Source organism: Poecilia reticulata, chromosome 19 (genome assembly GCF_904066995.2).
Source record: "Poecilia reticulata chromosome 19, P_reticulata-male-v2, whole genome shotgun sequence".
Taxonomy (NCBI): domain Eukaryota; kingdom Metazoa; phylum Chordata; class Actinopteri; order Cyprinodontiformes; family Poeciliidae; genus Poecilia; species Poecilia reticulata.
Genome location: NC_088848.1, coordinates 1,943,840 through 1,965,907, shown reverse-complemented (window position 1 = coordinate 1,965,907; position 22,068 = coordinate 1,943,840). Strand labels below are relative to the sequence as shown.

The 22,068-nt window shown below is 43.3% G+C and overlaps 2 protein-coding genes across 5 annotated transcripts in view; one reads left to right on the top strand and one right to left on the bottom strand.

Moving 5' to 3' along the window:
* Window positions 1-489: 489 nt before the first annotated feature.
* Window positions 490-22,068, bottom strand: part of ift140 (intraflagellar transport 140 homolog (Chlamydomonas)) — a 43,262-nt gene continuing 21,683 nt past the window's right edge. For 2 of the 4 annotated variants that reach the window (XM_008436366.3, XM_017310939.2), the window contains exons 19-30: window positions 7,729-7,906; window positions 6,284-6,474; window positions 6,108-6,203; window positions 5,884-6,016; window positions 5,178-5,321; window positions 4,983-5,111; window positions 4,382-4,564; window positions 4,100-4,303; window positions 3,160-3,372; window positions 2,840-3,006; window positions 1,979-2,120; window positions 490-1,311 (exon numbers count right to left, since the gene is read on the bottom strand). In XM_008436366.3, coding sequence (XP_008434588.2) covers window positions 1,135-1,311; window positions 1,979-2,120; window positions 2,840-3,006; window positions 3,160-3,372; window positions 4,100-4,303; window positions 4,382-4,564; window positions 4,983-5,111; window positions 5,178-5,321; window positions 5,884-6,016; window positions 6,108-6,203; window positions 6,284-6,474; window positions 7,729-7,906 — 1,957 coding nt within the window. In that variant the 3' untranslated portion in view covers window positions 490-1,134. The remainder of the gene's footprint in view (window positions 1,312-1,978; window positions 2,121-2,839; window positions 3,007-3,159; window positions 3,373-4,099; window positions 4,304-4,381; window positions 4,565-4,982; window positions 5,112-5,177; window positions 5,322-5,883; window positions 6,017-6,107; window positions 6,204-6,283; window positions 6,475-7,728; window positions 7,907-22,068) is intronic. The other 2 variants (XR_014084979.1, XR_014084980.1) reach the window with 2 other exon arrangements.
* tmem204 (transmembrane protein 204) lies at window positions 9,289-20,711 on the top strand. The gene is made up of 3 exons (XM_008436364.3): window positions 9,289-10,891; window positions 13,171-13,326; window positions 20,118-20,711. Exons 1-3 carry the CDS (start codon window positions 10,618-10,620, stop codon window positions 20,360-20,362), a joined length of 675 nt encoding a protein of 224 aa, XP_008434586.2. The 5' UTR covers window positions 9,289-10,617; the 3' UTR covers window positions 20,363-20,711.

Here is a 22,068-nt window from a genome sequence, read left to right as displayed (position 1 = left end):
AGGTTTTCACAGCTCAGTGCCGCCAGCGACAGAAAAACCCAAAACTATTGTGTTTCATCCTGAAACCGTTTATTCAGAAGAACGTATGAAGACGGTTCATGTTCGGCGTCCTTCGGTTTTATCAAAAATAGCTGCAAAAACCTTCAAAATAAAGTTTTGACACTGCTTCCATCGGATGCGTTAAAACACTTTGTACAAAATACATAAAAAACACAAAAACAGGAAATCTAAGGATGAATCTTAACATTCAGAGACAATCAGATGTTTTATCAACAACATTTGCAAAAGCCTGATTTAAAAACGATCAAAAAAGTATTAAAAATAAACTGTAGTCGTGCCGTTCTTCTTCTTCCTGTAGGTGAATAAAGCTGTGAGCTTAGTTTCATCTGGAAAACGTTGCATTTTTTAGGTAGTTTGTTTTTATTTCAAAACGATTTTCTATTAAATCACTTTTTTTTTTAGCCAGTAAATCTGGAATCATCAAACATCCTGTCTGTAAATCACTTTAGGTGATAATTACCGGCTTTTATTTGCTTTTTGGCTACAATATGAATATAAAACCTGCAGAAGAGTCTGGGCAGGAGGAGAGGAGCGCGGTCAATCGGTCAGGTCCTCCTCCTCCTCCTCTTCCTCCTCACGCTGTCAGGTCCTCCTTCTCCTCCTCCTCTTCCTCACGCTGTCAGGTCCTCCTCCTCCTCCTCATGCTGTCAGGTCCTCCTCCTCCTCCTCTTCCTCACGCCGTCAGGTCCTCCTCCTCTTCCTCACGCCGTCAGGTCCTCCTCCTCCTCCTCCTCTTCCTCACGCCGTCAGGTCCTCCTCCTCCTCTTCCTCATGCTGTCAGGTCCTCCTCCTCCTCACGCCGTCAGGTCCTCCTCCTCCTCACGCCGCCAGGTCCTCCTCCTCCTCTTCCTCACGCCGTCAGGTCCTCCTCCTCCTCACGCCGTCAGGTCCTCCTCCTCCTCTTCCTCACGCTGTCAGGTCCTCCTCCTCCTCACGCCGTCAGGTCCTCCTCCTCCTCTTCCTCACGCTGTCAGGTCCTCCTCCTCCTCACGCCGTCAGGTCCTCCTCCTCCTCACGCCGCCAGGTCCTCCTCCTCCTCCTCCTCACGCCGCCAGGTCCTCCTCCTCTTCTTCCTCACGCTGTCAGGTCCTCCTCCACCTCGTCGTCCTCCCGCAGGACGTGTTTGTGGTCGCCGCTCTCCAGAGGGAAGCCCATCTCCTTCTGCAGAGCGTCCAGGTTGGCCTGGCTGATGTAGAACCTGATGCTCTGAGTCGGCAGCAGCTTCTGCAGCTCCTCCAGCTTCTGATACGCCTGAGGAGGAAGATTAAACGTTCCTGCTTTACGGAGGGCAGTCACTGCCAGAGGGGTTCAGGAGGGGTATCTCTTTAAAGCGAGAAACTTTATCGTCAAAACAAGATGTAAGAAAAGAAAATGTTCTGGTTTTAACGAGATTTAAAAACGACATTTATATTTAATACAAAATAAAATCTCTGTTAAATAAGAAATGTCGTCTAGAGGAAACAGGCTGAGAAGTAGTTTCTTTACACTTTAGGATTTTCTTAGCATATCAGAAAAACCTTTTTATTTCTCCTTTTAACGAGTTTGGTATCTTGTAATAACGAGAAGGTTTTCTGAAGCCAGATTCAAAACTTTCTTCATTTAACGGGTTTTGCTTCTCGATAAATGGGACGTTTTCTGGCTGTGACAAGAAACTATTGTTAAAACAAGATAGAAAATAAGACATAAAACTCGTCTCGTTTCAAAGAGTTTTATGTCTCGTTAAAATCAGAAGGTTTTCTGGTTTTAACGAGACACTTAGTCGCTAAAACGAGACGTAAAACTCGTCTCGTTAAACCAGAAACGTTTTCGCTCTGATGAGATTCAGCTCCTGGATTTATCTCTGAGCTGTGATAACTCAGATCTGGTCTCCGTGGAAACGCTCGTCCTTAATAATCTGCTAATGGCTGCTGAGCGTCACCGTTTGCAGGCGTCCCTGCTGACAGTGATGATCGATCAGAAAGCCGTAGGCGTCTCCGACCCGGACGGCTAGGTCCAACTCTGGTTCCTCCAGCAGGGCCTCACACAGCCTGACTGCCTCGTCTGGGTCCTCCGGGTGCAGCCTGCAGAGAAACGCCGACTTCCTGTCACCACGAGGAAGACGAGCTAAACCACGCACGACTGCAACGCGACACACCTCACAGCTCTGCTGGGCTATGAAATAAAACACATTTAATGTGGCCAACCACCCTGGGAAAGTTTAGCCCCGCCCCCAGGCATTTCTGAAGAATCCCACCAAAGTGGGCGGAGCCAAGAGACACAGAGGGGCGTGGCCAAACCTGGCGCTGAGCGAGGCCGTCGTCAGGACGACGCATCAACAACCGCTGCCAAAATAACTCATTTATCGCTGCGTTTCACCACTTTATAGACCCGCTAACAACTTTGTCAAAAAAACCGACTAGCATCAAATTTAGCGACTTTTACCTGTTACTGGATACTGTTACTATGGCAACATGTAAAAACTCTTAGCGAGCAGCGAGAGCAGAATTAAATTAATTCACAGACAAACGTAAAAACTTGCACAAAAACACCAAGATATCCTTAAAAATGCACAAGAACTTTAAATACCTCAACCACAAACTGTAAGAACAAAAAATGAAAAGATTTAGAGCTAAATACATCATTACAGGAAATCCAGATCACAGTCAGATGTTCATATGGTCCCACAGACACTGTGCAGCTTCACTAATTATACTTTTCATTTACTACTCAAACGTTTTTAGTTGATATTTGCTAAATAAGACATATTTTATAATTAATTTCCAGTTTCTCGTGGTTTTACCTGCGTATGTGGACGAACTTCTTGATGAGGACGATCTTGTGCTGCAGGTCGGCTAACCTCACTTCCTGCTGTCCAGAGGAAGCGTCCTTCGCTTTGGACAGACACTTAAACGCCTCCATCAAAGCATCCAGAGCCTTTTCATAGTTCTGGTAATCATCTATCTCCACCTAATTTAATAAGAACAGAACATAAAACAAAGTTTTCATCTAATATCTGTGAACAGAGTCACTGAAATAAAGAATCAGGCATATTATTAGCATAGCAACAGAACAAGCTATTAACAATAACAACAATAATAATAATAACTGGAGTTTCTCTACCTGAGCACAAGCCTCGTAGAAGCCGCCCAGCAGGTCCGGCGCTTTGCCTTTAGTGTAAAACTCAATGATTCTCTTCAGGTTCTTTGGGTTTTTGCGCCAATCCAGGGACTGGAAGTAGTTGGCGGCCATGATGAAAAGCTCCTTCTGACGAGAAACGTTGGCAAAGAAAGCGATTTTATCCGTGTCGCCCGACTTCAGCAGCGCCTTCATGGCCTGAGGTGAAATAAAAACAGTCGTCATGCAGAGGAGGATTCATGTCTGACTGGAGGAAAAACAGGAAGCTAAAACAATTCGTCACAAGATTCTACAGAACAGCAGGAAAACAGTTCTGCCCGGCAACAGGCAGAAACAACGAGCCAATAGAAAACCACCAGAACTGGATCCATCCATACCATTGATTCATCATCCATCCATCCATCCATCCATCATCTATCCATCCATCCATCCATCCATCCAACCATTGATTCATCATCCATCCATCCATCCATCCATCCATCCATCCATCCATCCTACCATCCAACCATCATCTATCCATCCATCCATCCATCCTACCATCCATCCATCCATCCATCCATCCATCCATCCATCCTACCATCCATCCATCCTACCATCCATCCATCCATCCATCCATCCATCCTACCATCCATCCATCCATCCATCCATCCATCCATCCATCCATCCATCCTACCATCCATCCATCCATCCTACCATCCATCCATCCTACCATCCATCCATCCATCCATCCATCCATCCATCCATCGATTCATCATCCATCCATCCATCCATCCATCCATCCATCCATCCATCCATTGATTCACCATCCATCCATCCATCCATCCATCCGATCAGATCAGATCAGATTATTGTGATATTATCTGTATTCCAGGTGAATTGTAGTGAACTGGAACAAACCCAGTACATGAAGCTGATGTCGTCCTACCCTGTGCTTGTTGCCGGCCTGTGTGTACACCTTGGTGGCCAGGTGGTAGCTGCCCTGACTCATGCAGCAGTCGGCGATCTTCTCCAGCAGAGCCTTGCCGGCCTCCTCCGTCAGATCCTTGGCGTCCGTCACCGTCATCCTCTCAGCCAGGTCCTCGGTGATCGTCAGGTTATGGGTCAGGCACAGCTCCACCGCCTGAGGATACTGAACATTTACAGGAAAACGCTTCAGGTCACGAACCGGCCAACAGCTGGGAAGGTAAGAACTGTGTGACACGGCTACCTTCTTGGCCGCTGCCAGTAACTCCACCGCCTTTTCATACTGGGCATGTTGGACGAAGAAGTCGGAGCAGCGAGCGAGGAGCGCAGGGTCGGAGTTTTCATTCAGCTCCTCCGCGATGAGCTGCAGCGCAGCAAACTGCTCGGTGGCGAACGCCAACTCCAACGCTTTGGAGACGTAACCGGCCTGGAAAAAACACAAAACTCACATCTGTTTACAGACAGTGGCGAAAACAAACATTGTCCAGCAAACTGGTGGTGTTGTTGTTGAAATATAAATAACCTTGACTTGGCATCTAGCCTTGAAAGACAAATTAGCAGCTAATTAGCAGCAGCCTCGACCGATCTGAGTCACAAAATGCAATGAGGAGTAATGTGCATGAAAAAATAAACAGATATCCAGGGGTTGTGCACAGCTGAATGGTTGCCATGGAGACAAAAGGATTTCTCAGACATGTGTGAAAGAATCACAGCAACACTCCAGGTTTGTTTTTGATGAGGGAAAAACATTATGACACGATGGAAAGATAAAGGTTTTTACAGAATACGGCCCCTTTAAGACATTGCACAACACCGCCACCTTGTGGAGACCCGGCTGCACAGACCTTGTGGTAGAGCGCCACGGCCCGGTCCAGGTGTTTGCCCTTCTCCTCGTAGTGGCAGGCCGCCTCCATCATGTCCTCCGGGTTGCTGAGCAGCGCCAGGTTCATCAGCTGGTCATCCAGACCGTTCTCCTGTTCAGACACAAAGCTGAGCAAGCCGCACAGAAAAACCCTGAAGTCCGGAGAGGAACACGGTACCTTGCAGAGTCGTATGGCGTTGTTGTAGGCCTGGGCCCGGGTGTAGAAGTGGACCGCCTGCTTGATGTCGTCGTGACCCTCGTAATGTCTGGCCAGGTGGTACGATGCTGCTCTGTCACCTGTGTTGTTGGCTATCTGAGACGCCTGCAGCCAAATGAACAGATTCATATGCAGAGCTGGTAGAAACTAGTTACATTTCCTCAGTTACATTTACTTTAGTACGTTTTTTGGGAAAAAAATAACTTTTAGGAGTATTTGTGCTGCGTTGTACTTTGACTTGAATAATTTTATACTGAAGCATTGCCTCTCTGGATGCTTCACCCATCCACAGACCATACTGAGGCGATTCGATTCAATTAAAAAATACTCTAATAATACGTTGCAACGTGTGTCATTAACTCATGGCTGAATTTAGAGCTTTAGTTTCTACTAAACATTGTGTTGTCCATTGTGTTGGTTTAGTGTTTTTGCAGAACACATGATTATAAGTAGTGCTCCAGGATTAGCGCAGCCAAGCTATTTAGCAGCACTGCAAACATATGCCAAATGTTTCAGATGTGAAAAATGTTGAACGTCTTTGAAATCTTGCATGTGATGTTCAAAGAACAGCAGAGAGTTTCTCCTACAACTGGAAAGCTTTTCTCCCTAATTAGACTTTGTTCAGTGTCTGCATTAGCTGGTGAGCTAAGCGTGTTTAGAGAAGCACCTCCGGGATGTTGCCCAGGTAGCAGTGGACTCGGACCAGGGAGAGGTAGTCCTGCGCGCGCTCGTAGAACAGCAGCGCTGTCTCCATGTTGGACTGGCTCTCCAGGTACTGGGCCCACCACTTGTAGATGTTCCTGGATTCACAAGAGGACGGACGTTTAAACTTCATCCATGTCATGCAGACAGCTCAAACACTGTTCCGACGTCAGAGCATGAAAAACCTACTTATCTTTGGCTTTGGTGACGTATAACTCCAGCGACGCCGTGTCATCCTGCAGCATTCTGGGAACCTCGACTCGGTGAGTGTCTGATTTCTCATAACTGGAACAGAAACGCCGATTATCGCCCCTCATTTCCAGAGTAAATCCGCCCAAAGCCTCCGGCTAAAGGTAGCATCTTACTAAGTAAGCGCCAGGTTCTTGTGGCCCGTGGACTCCAGGTACTTGGCGTAGCTGTAGTAGGTGGTGCGCAGGTGGATGCGGTCGTGGGCCTCGGCCGTCTCCAGAGCTCGCTGCCATTCGCTGGAGGCCTGGTAGAAGGCGTTCAGCAGGTCGTAGCGATGACAGCTCTTGTACAGCTTTTCTGCATCTTCCTGTTGCAGGACAGGAAGGAGATAAATGCCTTCAGTCAGGAAAGTCCCGCTCGGGCCTGAAGGGATGTAGCCTCACCGAAAGCCGGACAGACGGTTCATTAAAGGGGACCTATTATGAAAAATTCACTTTTTACGCATTTCTGTACTTCCATTTGGGTCTCAACTGATTCTAAAAACATCTGGCCATGTTTTGGCAATAAGTTAATGTTTTTTGGCGTTTGGAAAACAAGCCGTTTCAAAATCCTCCCGGTTGTTGAGTCACACTGTGTCGTTACCTAGCAACCAAAACGGAGCTCCAGCAAGTTTGGTCAGCTGTGTGCGCTGCATAATGGCTGCTGGAAAATACAAGCGTTTTGTTGTTGACTTACCATCCAGAAACCACTTGCTGTGTTCTTGTTGATTGTGCAGGAGGCTCCATTTCTGCTTTTCAAAGATGGACGTTTTGTATAATTGCCCATCTGTTTGTGTACATGTTGATTTGGGAGGCGTGGCCAGCAGCAGCTTATCTGGATTTACAGTGACAACACGCCCTAAATCAACCTGCACTGTTACTGCATCTCATGCCAGACTCTGAGTTGGCGTAGCGCTTTAGGAGTAGCGAATGTAGCTCATTATGAACGGAGCTCACAATAGGCAGAACTGAGCAGTCTAAAATTATCCAAGAATAAATTTGTGCTAAAAATGTTTTGCATAGGCCACAGGCCTGTCCTAGTCTGTTCCAGGAGGCATAACTGGTCACCTTTAACAGAAAACAACTGAAACTCACAGTAGCTGCCTTTTCATTACAAAGGTGTACAAAACTTTAATTTCTAAGATCGAAAAAAAGGAAATTATTTCACAACTGCAGTTTTTCAATTAGATAAAAAACACAATTAAAACTTGTTTGTTCATGCAATAACATCATCCTCTCATCACTCCCCGTTGTCTTCTTTGTCGTTTCCTCCAGCAGTAACATCCGGTTGTTGATCATGTGACTAAAAGTGCCTTTATTACAGTTTTGCAAAATACAACTATTTCAATACGTTACAAGTTGTTTTTTAGAAACTGCTGTGTTCGCATTAAGCAAATTTATTTTCATAATTCCAATTTGCGCAATTTTACGATCAATGGAAACGCAGCCGGTGAGTTCAGAGGCTGAAATGGGGAGACAACTTTATTCTAAATTAAACAAAGTAATGAAAAGATGAAGCTTGATCTGTTTCGACAGGCTGTTCTTCTACGCGGCTCGTTAATCAGATAATTTCCTCGTCTCACCAGCATGCCGAGCTGAATGGCCAACATGGCCACCTGGGCTTCGGGTTCGGGCTCAGCCTCCGCCTCCTTCACGGCTTTCGCTGCCCTGGCGTTCCCCATGTTCCCCAGGCACATTCGGGCCACGTCCAGCCGGCGGGTTTTCACACACATCCGTGCCATGTTTTCCCACACCGCTTTACTACAGGAAGAAAACACAGAGGGATGAGAAACTGTGGCTCATTCTAATGCTATTTATTATTCAGCAGTGAAAACCGCTGCGGTGCGAACATCCGATGGCTTCCTGTTTGTTCACAGAAATACAATGATGGAGCATGTTGGAGTTATTCTGCTGTTTGTTTCGGCTCACTGGTACTGAGGCCCGACTCAAACATGGCTGGTTCTTCCCAGCAACAGAGTGAAATCTACGCTTAATTCAGCTTTAGAAACAGATGCTCTTTTTTTCATAGTTTGTTTAGATTTAGTCATGCTACATCAACAAGAATTCACTTTATTTGTCTGGAATTTCTCTAAGGAAAAGTTCGCTTTAATCCAACTCCACTCCATTTTAATCCAACTCCAGTCCACTTTAATCCAACTCCAGTCCGCTTTAATCCAAGTCCACTCCATTTTAATCCAACTTCAGTCCACTTTAATCCAACTCCAGTCCGCCTCTCTGACGTAAACCGATCCTCCACTCCATTTTAATCCAACTCCAGTCCATTTTAATCCAACTTCACTCCATTTTAATCCAACTCCAGTCCACTTTAATCCAACTCCAGTCCGCTTTAATCCAAGTCCACTCCATTTTAATCCAACTCCAGTCCACTTTAATCCAACTCCAGTCCGCTTTAATCCAAGTCCACTCCATTTTAATCCAACTCCAGTCCACTTTAATCCAACTCCAGTCCGCTTTAATCCAAGTCCACTCCATTTTAATCCAACTTCAGTCCACTTTAATCCAACTCCAGTCCGCCTCTCTGACGTAAACCGATCCTCCACTCCATTTTAATCCAACTCCAGTCCATTTTAATCCAACTTCACTCCATTTTAATCCAACTCCAGTCCGCTTTAATCCAAGTCCACTCCATTTTAATCCAACTTCAGTCAACTTTAATCCAACTCCAGTCCGCCTCTCTGACGTAAACCGATCCTCCACTCCATTTTAATCCAACTCCAGTCCATTTTAATCCAGCTCCACTCCATTTTAATCCAAGTCCAGTCCGCTTTAATACAACTCCAGTCCACTTGCGTAGAAAGTCCGGTTTGGTTGGAGAGGTGTGAATGTGTAATAGACCAAAATAGCGAACTCTTGTTTGCCTACAAACCTCGGTCTGGGTTCGGCTGAAGTGAACTCTGGTTCGGTTTGGATGCCTATGTGAACGCCAAGCGGAGCAGAGACCGCTCCAAAAGCAGGAAGTGGACTACAGAGCAGGGCATTCTGGGTAGATACAGCCCAAATAAAGGTGCTAGCTTAGGGCTAGCCGGAGAAATGACTTGTGGTTTTTAGCCAAAGACTACAGAGAAATCCTCTAATCGCTAAAATCTAAATTGTTTCAAGAAAGGAAGTTGCTCTCAGTGTCTTCAGAGGTTTTCATGTCGTTTCCTTCAGTGGCTCTTCAGTTTCCTGCAGCCTCCCGCCATGATGCTGCCACCACCATGTTTCACTGTGTTTATTCAGGGTGATGTGCAACATTTCCTCTGCACCTTTTTTATTGACTCATATACGTCTTTAAATTGGACTGCTTATGCTTTTCTTGCATTTTACTGGGTATTATTTGTGCGCACCACACTTTTCAGATTTTGTTTGTCTATCTTTACATTTTTGTTCGACCTTTTGCCCTACTTTTTGCATGCGGTGCGTTACAAACTTCCAGGTGAAACTGCAGGAATTTTCAGTGAACACTTTGAACAGTTTTCCCTTCTTTCGCCTCTCTGACGTAAACCGATCCTCCGTCTCTTTCAACCTCGGCTTCGTCTCCAGATTTTTAAATTCCTACGCCATCTGTTCTCCATTTGCATCGCCTCCCTCCTCTTCGCTTCAGCAGATACAGATGTGGCTTGTTTATTGAAAGCTGAGCAACAGGAAATACCCCAAATCTTTGGGGGCCCCTGCCAGTGGAGGCCAACAGAAACATAAGAATGCGAGCTGCGCGCGCAAACGGCCAAAGTTTCTGTTTATGGTCACAGATTAAAAAGTGGAGCGGTGAGATCTAGAGAGCCAGAAAAGGAAAGACAAGAGGAGGAACAGGTCTGCTTTTGGCCTCTTTTCCTCTCAGGAAACGCATCCTGTTGCTGGCTGGCTCTGGCGTGTTTGTTGCACATGGGAGAAGGAGGACTTTCGCAAACGCCCCCCTGCTCTGCAGACAAAAGAATCCAGCAGGCCGTGACGTCTGCGACGGGATTCTTTTTTAGACGCTCACACACACAAACCCGTTTTTTTTTTTTTAAATTGATCCTGGAGGAGGGCACGTGCAAACTGATGAGCAGCACATTTCAACTCTGACCTACAAACGGAGAGGACTCCTTGTTCCAGTCGACTCAGAAACCGTCCAGAAACCGTCCAAAGATTTATTTTAAAAACATGCAGCTGCTTTGCAGAAACTAAACAAAAAAACAAAAAGTGGGAAAAGTGCAAAGCAGGAGCGTCAAAACAAACGGGCAGATTTAAGTGATCGTGAAGCTGCAGCCGGTGGAAGGAGGTGGAATGGACCCCGGTGCCGGTTGGACCAACCCGCAGGTACCAGCGCTGCTGTCCGAGGAGGAGGGCTGAGGATCCGTCGCCACGACAACCGGCTCCCGGATGACGATGAATGGAGATGTTCTTTAGCTAAAGCGACACTCCTGTGACAGCTGGACGAAGCAGAGGAAGTGGAGGACGGCGGCGGAGCGGTGGCGGGCGTTGGGCGTCGCATGGCCGTGCGCAGGCTGGTGGCGGCGGCGGCGGCGGTGGCGCTGCTGTCCCTGGTGCTCAACAACGTGGCGGCCTTCACGCCCAGCTGGGTCCTGCAGGCGCTGGAGGACGGCCGCAAGCGCAGCGTGGGGCTGTGGAGGACGTGTCCCGCCGAGCGCGGACGCGACGACCTGCAGGCGGCGGGCCGGGGGCACGGCACGCAGAGGCACTGCACCGCCATCGGCTGGGGGTCGGAGTTCGCCGGCTACCAGGAGTCCCGCAGCACCGTCAAACGTAAGAGTTCAGGTCGCTCAGCGCAAACAGACACAAACTGACTTAATTACATCAAATCACATTGACTGAGCATCTATTAGGCCTGACATGTGCAAAACAAATGCAATAATTATCCAATAGTGAATAAAAGAGAGAAAAACAGCATTTTAAAGTCATTGGGTTTGTAGCATTGTCCGACCTGGACAGAAGGAAAAACTGTTAAAACTGTTTTGGTTTAAAATGTTGGGGAATCGCTGCACTAAAGTCTTTTATTGGGTTAAAACTTGGCTGAATACTGAAGTGTTTTCAAATGTAGACCGAACCAAATCCTGGATTTATTGATGAAAAGATTAAATATTTTCTCTGTTTTCTTCAAATATTGAACGAATCTTCATCTATCAAAGTAAAACCATTTATAGTTTTGGATCAACGATCTGATTATTTGTTTATTTGTTTAATTAATATAATTTATGGCTTATGTATTGTTTAGTAGGTTAAAAATGGCAACATTTTAGCAATTTTAGTTTAAAAAAAAAATATATATATATATATATATATATATATTTTAACCTCTGAGTCAGTTTGTTACAATAACAAATTATTCTGGACGATAAATTCTCCCAGACGTTATCGTGATAAATTATAATATTGTTGTTTTGAGACATTTTTCCACTAATATAATGTTAATAATGGCATAACAGTGGAAAAAACCCACAGTCAAATGTCATTAAACTGAATTTCAGTCCACATTACAAAAAGTTTGGACACCCCTGCATGATGCAGTATACGTTATAATATACACGTTATATATTATATTATATTAATATTATACATTATAGTATACATTTATAAGAGTACCTTTTATAAATGTCATAAATGAGGCTACAAACCGTTGGAAACCATAAATCCACGCTGCACTAAAGCAGATTTACAGACGTTTTAGTAAAACTCATCATTTTGCCTTTGGCACCATCTACAAAACTGGGGATTTCCTGTTTATACTTACTAAACTTAATGAACTTATATTTAGATGTCCAAAATTACTTGTTTTTGAAATTTATTTTTTTTACCCCAATAATAATAAAACAATAAGAAATTGTTATATTTGACTCCAAATGAAGAGAAGTTTTTGGAAATCCAGTGTAAATAAGAAAAATTAGGGAAATTTGGGCGTATTTTGCTGAAAGAACTCCCCAACAAAAAACAACATTTAAACTACCACAGCATATACTTGTTTTTTGGCACTATCGGAGCTCCATACAATGTCTTTTTAATGAAGGTTCTTGGTCACTGATATCTGGCCTGCAGTCCAAATGTTCCTGCTCAACTCAAATACTATTTATCAGCTTCTAGCCAAGAGTCTGACGTTTCCATGGTTACCAAATATGTTTATGTTTAACTGGGGGGGGGGGGGGGGGGGCAGTTATGAATGTAGGGGGGAAAAGTTCAAATCTGCTCCCAGTAGTCGGGGGGGTTCAGTTTAATTTGGGGTTTATCTATGCAGGGGTTCCAAAAGTAGGGGTCGGGATCCCAGAGGGGGTCGCAAAATGACTTTCAGAATCATAGTGACGTGATTTTTCAGTTGTATGGAGGGCCAAAAGGGACAAAAATAAATAAATTAAAACATGTAATATAAATTGCCCTGCGACAGACTGGCGACCTGCCCAGGGTGACCCCGCCTCTCACCCGGAACGTTAGCTGGAGATGGGCACCAGCAACCCTCCCGACCCCACTAAGGGACAAAGGTGTATAGAAAATGGATGGATGGATGTAATATAAATTTTAAATAATAAAATGCATATATATATTAGAATATTCTACTCTTAAATGTATTTTTATTAACTGCAGGCAAAAATATCATCACAATTAACTCAAATAATTATGATTAAAAGGAGTTCCACTCTATTCAGTTTCATTGTCCCATCAGTCAGACTCAGCCGACCGTTTCATCCCAGCTGGTAGAAAGTTATCTGTCTAATTGCATCGTGTGAAAGTTGGTCTGAATGTTCTGAATGTGCTGCGGTTTCTACAGGTTCTGGTGTTTTTGTTGGCTTCGCCCGATCCACCCAGAAGAAACATGAACATTTTAAAGCTTTTCCTACGTTAGGCTCCATTCAGAAACTGCCATTCAAAAACAACTGTGGGAAACGCTCAGCTGGGTACTGGCAGCGCCTCTCCATTCATAAAAACGAGCCCTTACAATGCCACCTTGTTACCAACGGCAACTGTAACCCTTCACGTTGCGCTGCTGTTTTCTGTGAGCGCGGAGGTTTGACGCGCCGTTTGTCCTGCTCCCACAGTGCAGTTCAACATGATGCGAGCGTGCAACCTGATAGCGACGGTGGCGCTGACGGCCGGCCAGCTCATCTTCCTCCTGGGCCTGATGGAGCTGCCCTTCGTCACGCAGGAGTCCCAGTGGTGGGAGGAGGCCATCGCTGCGCTCTTCCAGCTAGCCAGTGAGTATCCAGCGATGGCAACGGCCCGGCACGAGACTCAGATTTTAGTAAAATGTATCCCGGCTCTACTGGTACATTTTTTATGATAATAATAACCGTTTTATTTTTAAGCCTTCACTGGTTGTTTGATTTTGATCTGCAGACATAAAAATAATAAAGAATAAGCTCTTAAAGGGACAGGTCTCATTTTGAACGTTGTTGCTCTTCCATTTTGGTTTCTACTGCTTCTTAAAACAACTCAGGTTCTTAAACAAAAACAAAACAAAAACACTACACCAGTTTTTGGAGTCTGGAAAATGAGCCGTTTCAGAAACCTCCGGAAAGTTAAGGCACATTCTACGAGCACTCCGCCGTTACCTAGCAACCGTAGCCTAGCCAAGCCCCGTTACCTAGCAACCAGGTAAAATTCCTTAATATTGATGAAAAGGTACCACTTCCACTCGCCGATTACTTCACTTTTATATAAAATATCTGTTTATAAGTGAAATAATCTGCCAGTGAAACTACAATCTTATTTTATTAAAGGGAAATTAAATCAATTTTACTTATAACATGGGAAAATGTTGTATTATAGGTGAAATTAATAATCTGCCAAAGGGGCAAAAACTTTTTTTTAAAATTAACATGAAGGAAATATTTACTTTAAACAAGCTCTTACATCTTCTATAAAGTTATTAGCAAGTTAGTTTTGTTGTTCACTTAACATAAACCACTTGCTGCATTCTTGATGGTTGTGCAGGAGGCACCACTTCTGCTTTTCAAAGATAGACTGCACATCTGTTTGCAGGCAATTTCACATGCGAGTGTAAATGTTGGAGCTCAAAATAGGCAGAACTGGGCAGGCATGTGATGTTTGGAATAGACCACAGACCAATCCTGCTTCACAACAAGCTAATTTTTAGGCTTTTGCTAGACGATACGATTTCCCAGAAGTTATTGCGATAAACAATATTGTTGCCGTTTTGAGACAGTTTTAAATGGCATAATAATGCATTAAAAATCAATAAATAAAATGATTTACTGATCATTTTCAAAGATCAATATACTTTCAATTCCAATGAGATTTTAACACTGGAATTGGAAAACATTTAAAATATCCAAAATAAACAAAACAACAGAAACAAATGAAATCGTACTTCATAAAAAATGGCTGGTTGAGACCAAAGCACCAGACTGAAGACAAGAATTTGGTAGAAAGAGAGAAAAATGATAGTAAAAAATAAAAGTTACTGAGCTCATTTTAATTCATCATGTCATTAATTGATTTCCTGCAACACGCCTACTTATAATATCAGAAACATTCTTGTTATAAGTTAAATAATCTGCCAATGAAAATAGTACATTTTCATCCATATTAAGAAATTATTGACTAAAAACAAGCTCCTATAACTTCTTGTAAGTAATTTTAGTTTTATTTCAAGGGCACTAAGATATTTTCAGTAGAAACCAGAACAAAAACTTGGTCATATTTAGTATTTTTGCAGTGCAGAAACACGTTTTGCTCGGTGTTTTCTCGGCTTCAGCGGGAACTAAGGGGTCTCTGGATCTAAATTTAGTCCTGGTCCAGAGTCCACGGGCCGAGCCGCAGCGAAGCCGGCAGCGACTGTCGGGCGCCAGGATATCCCTGCTCAGGACGAGGAAATGTCTGCGACTACCTGTTATGCAAACCCCTGAGCCGCAGCAGGCAGAGGAGGGGGAACGGACGGGAAAGACGGTTTTCGATGTTTGTGTGTGGGCTTGCAGAGGGCGGAGTGTGCATACGCAGGTTCAGTGTTTGTGTGTTTGCTACAGTGGGCTCCGGTGGGGAAATATCCTGCAGCACACATGGCAGCAGGGTGGGAATCGCTCCGTCCTGATAAGATGGACTGGCTTTTATGTCTGTGTTTACAGAAAGCAGCAACGCATCCTCTTTTTATCGTTGGTCCAGTTAAAGCACGCGCTCCTGCTTTATCTAGGCCTTGGACAGGAGTCCAGTCCCTCCCAAAATTACTGTACTTTTCCATATTAGACACAACCAGCCCAGACTTCAGCTGCCAAGAGTTTGTCATGCTTTTCAGTTCAACGTCTAAAAATAATGATGTTCTCTGGAAAAATGTCTGCCTGCTCGCCGTACAAGGTCAACAAGAAGCAAGAAGATCCCAACAGATTACACAGCTAAAAGAAAGAAAGAATCAAACAGTGAAGATCTGTAAACGAATCCTTAAGGCTTCAAACAGGCAAACCGTTGATTTAAATCTGTTTTCAACTTCACCAAAACATGGAGGGGAAACAGGATACGCGTTCAAACGATTTCATATTTCTTTATCACAGTTTTTCCCACATCCACACTGCCAAAGTGGTAGTTGGGCTAATGCTAAGATGCTACACCAACACTGTGTTTACACTGCAAAACACTAAATCTGATCAAGTACTTATGGACTAGTTTCTAGTGCAAATATCTTAATACACTTGAAATAGCACTAAACTAAATTACAAGTAAATCTTCACCAAGATATGAGATGAATAATTGTTTAATACTGGTGAAAAAATACACCTTCCAGATTATTTCACTTAAAACACTTTAAAATGTTTTGTTATAAGTGAAATAATCTGCCAGTGGAACTAGAACTGGGTTGCTAGGTTACGGGCTGGGCTTGGCTGGGGTTGCTAGGTAACGGCGCCAGTGGAACTACAACTTTTTCATCAATATTAATGAATTATTGACTCTGAACAAGCTCTTATATCTTGCTGAAAAGTTCCTTGTAAATTAGTTTATTTTTTTGTGAGATATCTGGACTAGAAACTAGACCAAAATTACTTGGTGTGTTTAGCAGTGTAAGTGTATGCATGCGACCTGACGATACGTGGAAATATTTGAAAAGTGTCGAAACTTTGGCAAGACACCGTTTTTGTTTATTTAATTTCCCACAGGGATGAATGAAGTATTTTTGAATTTGAATTGAATCGCGGCAGACAGAACAGTACATTGCTTTTTTACTCTGTTAGTGGAGAGTAAATTTGTAGTTCCTCGTAGTTTTGGTGTAAAAGCTGCCACCGTCCACCGATCCACCGCAGTGAGTCGGTCGGTCAATGGGCTCCAGCTCTGAATGAATGGAGATATTTTTACCCTTTGCCTTTTTCCCTGGAATGTTTTCATTTTCGGACGTGCCAAATTTCTGTGGAACGGAGCATGAAGTGCGAGAGGGCGGGACGACGCCATTAACAATAATCAAGATTCAAGGCCCAGCACTGGACCTGCCACCGCACTGCAAAAACACAAAGACAAACTTTAGTTTTTACAGTAAATGTCTCATTTCACTTAAAATAAGATAAAACTTGTAAATAACCTTTCAGAAAGTTATAGGATTCGTTTTAAGTCAATAGTTTCTTAATATTTATGAAAGAGTGATAGTTTTTGGCTTTAGTCGACTTTATTTGACAAGTAACAAGAAAGTTTTCAGCATATAATACAAGCTGGTCTTAACTAAATAATTCCTTCATATTAATGAAAGAGTTGTAGTTCGACTAGAAGATAAATTTTACTCAAGACAATTTGCCACGTTATAATGAAACAATCTAGAACTTTTTGATCAATATCAAGGAATTATTGATTTAAAACAAGCTCCTATATTTTGCTGAAAGGTTATAAGTTAGCTTTATCTTAATTCAAACAATAAGATATTTGCACTAGAAGCAAAACCAAGCATACTGGGTAAGATTCGGTGTTTCTGTGGTGTACTTCAAAACAAAATTAATGCAGTTTATAGCTTTTTTTATTATTAAAAGAAACTGATTTGTAGGGAATTTAGTTTTTAAAACTGGACAGACACTGGATTAATGCATTTACGAGATCCATCCTTATTTAGAAGTTCATGTTGCACGTCCAGAAATGTACGAAGCTGAAGGCTTAGAGGGTGTGGCGAAGCGGGAAGGAAGGAAGGATGGAAAGAGGAAGAAGGGGAAGGAAGTTTGGGAGATAACGTCCGAGCCAGAGGAGAGGTTCACACAGAGAAACTGACAGGAGATTATTCATTATCCCAAGCAGGAGCCAGACAGGTTAAACACCAATAAAAACAGTCACATTCTCCACATACAAACAGACGCAGAGACGCAATGACACACAGACATAATCGGCCACATCCTCGTCCGAAACAATGACGGCCATCTTTCTGTAGAAGTGGAGAGGGACAGAAATGAACCGGAAACAAACTGATTCATATCCTAGAGCACCAGCATCCCTGTTCCCACTCATTATTTTGGGCGACTTTATTTATACCGCGGCGGATGTGAGCTCCGTTTTCTGACACGGACAGTCGGGTGGCTGCCGATCACACCTGGAGAAATCTGGAGAAAATGTGCCGAAATGAAAGTGGAGATGAGACAGACAGACATCAGGTCTGGAGCAAAGTCACGACAGTTAACTAAAACTAACTGAATAATGAAAACTGACAAACACTTTCATTAACTGAAATAAAGAAAAATAGTAATTAATGGGGAAAAAACTATAACTAACTGGAACTGGATTGGCCTGGACAAAATGGCTGAGAAACTTATCACCATGTAAGCATTTAGTGCCAGTCAATATCGATAATTATTGATTAGTCTTTTGTTTCCTGTTTAATCCACAGTTTTCAGTCCATGTTGTTTTTTATTTGTTAGCAGTTATGAAACACCGTGGGGAAACGCGAAACTGCTCCAGATACTCAGCAGGTCGTTGCTAGGTAACCGAAGTTTGGGGGAACTTGAAACTGCTTCTTACCCAGCAGGTTGTTGCTAGGCAACCAAAGAGCGAGTGAGTCAGTTGATTCCAGCAACCTGGAATAATCCATGTATCACATATTCTACTAGATGCGTTATCTACTGATTTGTCATGTGTCTATTGCGATATCTATTGGTCTGGTCTGGTCTGGTCTGGTCTGGCTTGGCCTGGTCTGGCCTGGTCTGGCTTGGTCTGGCCTGGTCTGGCTTGGCCTGGTCTGGCTTGGCCTGGTCTGGTCTGGCTTGGTCTGGCCTGGTCTGGCTTGGTCTGGTCTGGCTTGGCCTGGTCTGGTCTGGTCTGGCTTGGTCTGGCTTGGTCTGGCTTGGCCTGGCCTGGTCTGGTCTGGTCTGGCTTGGCCTGGTCTAGTCTGGTCTGGTCTGGTCTGGTCTGGCTTGGCCTGGTCTGGTCTGGTCTGGTCTGGCTTGGCCTGGTCTGGTCTGGTCTGGCTTGGTCTGGCTTGGCCTGGCCTGGTCTGGTCTGGTCTGGTCTGGTCTGGTCTGGCTTGGCCTGGTCTGGTCTGGTCTGGCTTGGTCTGGCTTGGCCTGGTCTGGTCTGGCCTGGTCTGGTCTGGTCTGGTCTGGTCTGGTCTGGTCTGGTCTGGCTTGGCCTGGTCTGGTCTGGTCTGGCTTGGCCTGGTCTGGCTTGGTCTGGCTTGGCCTGGTCTGGTCTGGTCTGGCTTGGCCTGGTCTGGTCTGGCCTGGTCTGGCTTGGTCTGGCTTGGCCTGGTCTGGTCTGGCTTGGTCTGGTCTGGCTTGGCCTGGTCTGGTCTGGTCTGGCTTGGCTTGGCCTGGCCTGGCCTGGTCTGGTCTGGTCTGGTCTGGTCTGGTCTGGTCTGGTCTGGTCTGGTCTGGTCTGGCTTGGCCTGGTCTGGTCTGGTCTGGTCTGGTCTGGCCTGGTCTTTCTAGCTTCCTGGTTGCGTGAGTTAAACTCTGTGGAACTGAGGAAATCATCAGATGAAACATTTCAAAGGCCTTTCTGAAAGTTTTTCCTCTGGCCTGATATTTTTGTGCTTTTGAGGAGTCTAATCCGGAGATCTCAGGAGTTCTTCCCAAGAGGAAACAGATTTTCTGACTCAAAGACCCCACACGGCGCTGCAACTCTGGTAAAACACAAGCAAAGGGACGCGTGTCTGTTTATTTTCCCCCAAATATTCAATAAACAGAAATAAATAAAGCCACGGTCACAGAACAGGAAACATTCAGATTGCTTTGTTTGGATTAAAGTTTTTTGTTTGGTCTTGGGTTTGTTTGAGCATTTTTCCTGGAAAAATGGTGGATTATTATGAAACACTTAAAATAAATCAGCAAACAGACCAGCACAGTGTTGGTTCTCATCGACTGCTGTTGCCATATTTTCCACACATCTGACGATCATTTACCAACTCATAATTCTCACTATAGTCATCAAGTTTCTTAAAAATTAATTCAGTAATTTTGAGAAACTGTGGCAGCAAATATTTGGGTTTATGATCTGTTTTTTCTATTTTTATCGAAACCATTTTCTTCCAAAAAGGCAAAATAATTCATCTGACTGAACAAATTAAAGTTGTTTCTACATATTTGACCAAGACTGTTAAGCTATTGATGCCTTGATGTGAGCTGTAGAGGAAAGATGTTAGCCTTTAAGCTAGGTGGTGGTATCAACTCGCTCGTTCTTTGGTTGCCTAGCAACAAACTGCTGGGTAACTGGAGCAGTTTCAAGCTTTGCCTCATAAATGCTAAAAATTTAAAAACAACGTGGAGAGAAAACCGGATAAAACAGGAAATGTTACGCCATCAGTTTGAAAGTATTTCAAATATAAAAGACAAAAACCTAATAAATAATTAGCAATATAAAACACTTATATGGTGATATATTTTTCAGTCGTAGCTTTAAGTCAGTCCAGCTGTTTTTTGAGTCAGGTCGGCTGTTACTAAACCTCAAATATCGGACCTGGAAGTAAAAAAAAAGTAAATCATGCATGGCTAATTTAGAGCTTCACAATGGGTCCCATTTGTTGCAGAGTGCTGTATTTGTGCATTTTAAGCTGATATCGTCCCTGTTTTGTCTCCAGGTTTTGTGCTGGTGATCGGACTGGTCACGTTCTACCGGATTGGGCCCTACACACACCTGTCCTACTCCTGCTACGTGAACATCGCAGCCTGCCTGCTGGCCACCATGGCCGCCGCCATGCTCATCTGGAACATTTTACACCGGCGGGACGACTGCCTCGCTCCGCGGCTCATAATCTTCCGTCCCCCGCTGGCCTCAGCTTTTCATCCGCGGCTGGACAACGAGTACGTAGAGTCGCCATGCTGAGCGAAGCCAGGCGGGGAAATGGACTGAAGCGACGACACTGAGCTCTGAAAAGCTCCTATTATATCTTGGCTGCTTGTCTGTAACGGGACTCTAAAGACAAGGTGCATTTCTGTGGACAAACTTGTTTTTGCAGCTTTACAAAGTTTTTCCTTTGAATATAACAGAATTATTTTTGCTGCTTAAAGCACATATTTATCCAAAATACCACGAAGCAGCCAAAACATACATTTATACTGTATGAAGTCCTATATAAGCACCCTAAGGTGAGCTTACTGGTTGCCAACATTGAGTTTGGACATGAACTGTCTTCCATACGACATCTTTATTAAAAGATCAAGCTGGAACTTGACCTGATTTTGTTTTGTTTAATCGCACTTAGTGAATGGTCCCTTACATAATTATGAATTGGGAATAACACCACATTACCTCATATTGTCTCCATCACTGAAAGTGCATAAAAATTTAAATACATGCTAATGTTATTAGCATATTGGTAAGTTGGCTACAGGCTAACTAGGTTGCATGCTAACTAAGCTACAGGCTTACAGTAAATATTTTGGTCTCATTACGCACAAAACCAGAGTAGATCTAATCGGTGGAAGCAAAAATATAAACAGTTTCATGTAAAATTATTTGGATTTTTTTTTCAGTTTTTTTAAACAGATAAAAAATTGACGGTAAATAATTACATTTACTTGTTCTGATGCTTTCCTTATTAAATTCTGCTTGCTTGAGGTACATTCTGTATACCTTAAATTAAGAGACTAGGATAGTGCTATCATTAGAGGTGGGATACTAAAGTGTGTCTGAATCCACCAGGGCAGCAAGAAAAGGGGCACATCAACAAAATATCATTGTAAATTTAATAAAAAAATATATTTCTGAATATATAAACATAATGGCTGCTGTTGTTACTACTGATGTGTTTAACACAAGTTAATAGTGTTGGAGGTAAAGTTTGGAGCAGACATGATGTCAGCGGTGGGCACACCTTTCGCTAATACGCTAAGCTAGTTTTAAGCTTAACGCTTTTGCTAACTTTGAAAACATTTAGTACACCAAGTTTCCCTCAAATTCGTTTTTCCAGATAAATTCTAAAGCGATAATTTACTCGGCTGTTTTACAAACTTTCAGTTGATTAAAGTTTGACATCTGTGTTGAAATTTTGGTTATTGATTGTTGAGAATTAATCAATTTGTTAGACGTTTATATTTATGCTCTTATTTTGAAGGGGATGAAGACATTTTCCATTTCCTCTCTTCATGTTCTGAATATTTTTTCCCCCAAGAGCTTCATCTAATCTTGCAGAAAACCAGATATAAATACAATATTTAAGAGTATTATAGAACATGTAAATTATAATGTCAAAATTAAACTGGAGCTCAATGATTTCAGATCAGTTTGAATGGTTTTACTGTTTAAACTTGATTTAAATGATTCTGTAAAGGCCATTATAGATTTGAAGATAAAAAAAACTAGAAATTAGTTTTTTGTTGCAGATGTTTAGAGGTGTAAATATTTACCATAAATATTAAAAAGGTTAACAAATAAAAGTCACATCTTTCCATTCCAATTAAAACGGCATCTCTACAGGTTGTAGTTCTACAGTAAAAACTTTAAAATCTTCTGGTTTCCCGCGGGTTTTCTGACTAAATTTTCTGGGTAGAACAGATTTACAAACAAGGAAGGATTTTTTCTACCTTAAC